The sequence below is a fragment of the Lupinus angustifolius genome, chromosome LG10 (genome assembly GCF_001865875.1).
Source record: "Lupinus angustifolius cultivar Tanjil chromosome LG10, LupAngTanjil_v1.0, whole genome shotgun sequence".
Taxonomy (NCBI): Eukaryota; Viridiplantae; Streptophyta; class Magnoliopsida; order Fabales; family Fabaceae; genus Lupinus; species Lupinus angustifolius.
In genome coordinates, this window is record NC_032018.1 from 2995604 (window position 1) to 2998128 (window position 2525).

Genomic DNA, 2525 nt, shown 5'->3' on the forward strand with positions numbered 1-2525 from the left:
ACACTTGTTATCTGCCTTATCATCTCCTATCCAGCTTCACGCGATTAAACTTTAACTAATCCTACCTATCCTAAATACAACTTATAAAAATCACCCTTTTAAAAAACATTCTTTCACTATATACCATTTCAATTTAATTATATAATATAGTGATCTTTATTTTTATTTGTTTACTCATTCATACCTACAAAACGTTCCTCTATTCAATAATTTGATGTTCCTGCTGAGTGCTGAAGCCCAATAATATGCAATATTTGATCTCACTCATCTTTTTACAAACTGCCTCTTACAGTTATGGAACATATAGATTTTGTCTTCCTTTTTTGTGTGTTGATATTTTCATCAAACATTTGTTGTTTTTTTTTGGGACACAACATTTGTTCTTATTTAATTAAACCCAACTTTATATTACCACCCAAGGGGTTTTCTGTTTATTTTTTCAATCATTGAACTTAAATTCATGCATTGTATACAGCCAACTAAGTTAAAACTTAAAAATAATACAAATTTGCATTAGGGAAAATAAAAAAATACAAAGAGAAATAAAAAAATTAAAAGTTGTTATTATAACCTCAGCAAGGATAGCAATTTAAGTAGAACAACGTTGTATTTTGAGGGGAAAAACAAGGTGTGTTCAGCACTCAACGGCTACTAGGCACTGCAATATTATTAATTATTATCAGACAACCTGCTTTTCTAGATAATTAATTAATCTGAAGAAATTTATCCAAAACTGAAACTTTATATTCCTACAACGGTGGCGCGTGCATCAACAGCTAATTATAAAAAACTACGCGCCACCGCTCTCGGATGATTCAGGAGCCACCGTATTCAAATCTAACCCCTCATTAATTATGACCTTCCCACCCTTCTTACCGTCAACAACTCCATCGACCCCGGTGCCGTCGTCGTCCACCGTGACATCCACCTGCTCCAGTTCCTCCCTCCACTGATTGCCACCCACTTTTCCTTTATTATGGAAGTATTTGACTGCCACCTTCATCCTCCTCAATATGGCAAAAAACTCCTCCACCTCCTCTTCCGTGGGCACCACCCCACTATTGCTACAACCGGCTCCGGTAAAAGCAGTTTCTTGACCTGCCTTCAATTTCTTCAATCTATGGTCACTATTCTCTTCCTTATCGGCTTCTTCTTCTTCCTCCTCTTCATGCAACACATCTTCTATGAAGACTCTCTTGTTCTTCTTTCTGATTTTTTCTACTTCCATAACAGATGAAATGGTGAATCAGAGTGCAGATCAGTGTGGCATGGAATAATGGAATATATACGGTGGTAATGCTGTTCTTGAAAATGATTTGAGTTTTGAGAGGACTAGTAATGCTTTCTTTAATCAACAATCATATAAAATTAGATGGGTTTTGATCTAAGTGATATTTGTTTGATTCTTTATATAAGGTTTTTTGGGTTTTGTGAATAGAAAAAATATATGTTGTGAAAGTTAGTCTTACATACCAGCTTGAACAGAATTTATTCATGCGTGACAATATGTGTCGGGTAAACCAAATCATATAAAACTATACACGTCTAACTATTACTATAAGCTATTTTTTAAGGGAATTACTGATATGGCCTCCAACATCAATAAAAGGCCCAACCGTGGATACACTCCAGCATGGCTAAATGACTATATATTAGATTAATGTATTTAAAATTGTTATTTTGTTTTAACTATTTGTTTAACTTCCCTTCATATCATAAACTGTTGTAAATTTCTCTTTCTTTGATCTGATCAAATGTATGGTCTAGATTATAATTTATGTCTATATATTCTGTACTAAGGATGAAGAAAAGGCAATGAAGAATAATTTCCAGAATTCTATTTTTTATTATTTCCTTCCTTTGTTGAAATACTTCTTTTACCTTGTTAATTAGAATAAACTTCCTAACATTTTGGTGCTTTTATTATCCTTAATGCCTCCCAAAATTTCCCACAAAGATCCCGATGACTCTCTTCCTACTATTTTTATGGAGAAATTGAAAGAACATCAAGTTCATCAAGATGCTCGACATGATGCTATTACTAGTGCTCTCCATACACTCATTGATAAATTGGTTGATATTCGTGTGGCACCCTCAATACCAACTGATCACCCTCCATCTCATCCTACACCAACTTCTTCCTCCCATACACCCACACATATGCCTGCACAGTACATGGTCTCTTCTCATACCCAAATTCCCACAAATCCATTCCCTATTCCACCACCCCATTTCCCTCCAAATTCTTTTCCACCACTATCTCCATCCCAACCTCGACCCCCAAAACTTCAACTCATACCTTTTGACGGTTCTGAACCACTTGATTGGATATTTCAAGCCGAACAATTCTTTCAAATGTACTTAGTTTCCTCAGATCAACGATTATCCATGATTTCTTTTTACATGCAAGGGGAAGCACTTAGTTGGTTTAAATGGATGTTCCACAATTCTCAACTAACTGATTGATACTCTCTTACACGTGCTTTTGAGATCCGTTTTGGTCCATCATCTTACACAAATCATCA

The 2525-nt window shown here is 35.2% G+C and overlaps 1 protein-coding gene across 1 annotated transcript; it reads right to left on the reverse strand.

The window, feature by feature from the left end:
• On the reverse strand, window positions 631-1326 carry LOC109358671. The gene has a single exon (XM_019603040.1). It carries the CDS (start codon window positions 1226-1228, stop codon window positions 791-793), a length of 438 nt encoding a protein of 145 aa, XP_019458585.1. The 5' UTR covers window positions 1229-1326; the 3' UTR covers window positions 631-790.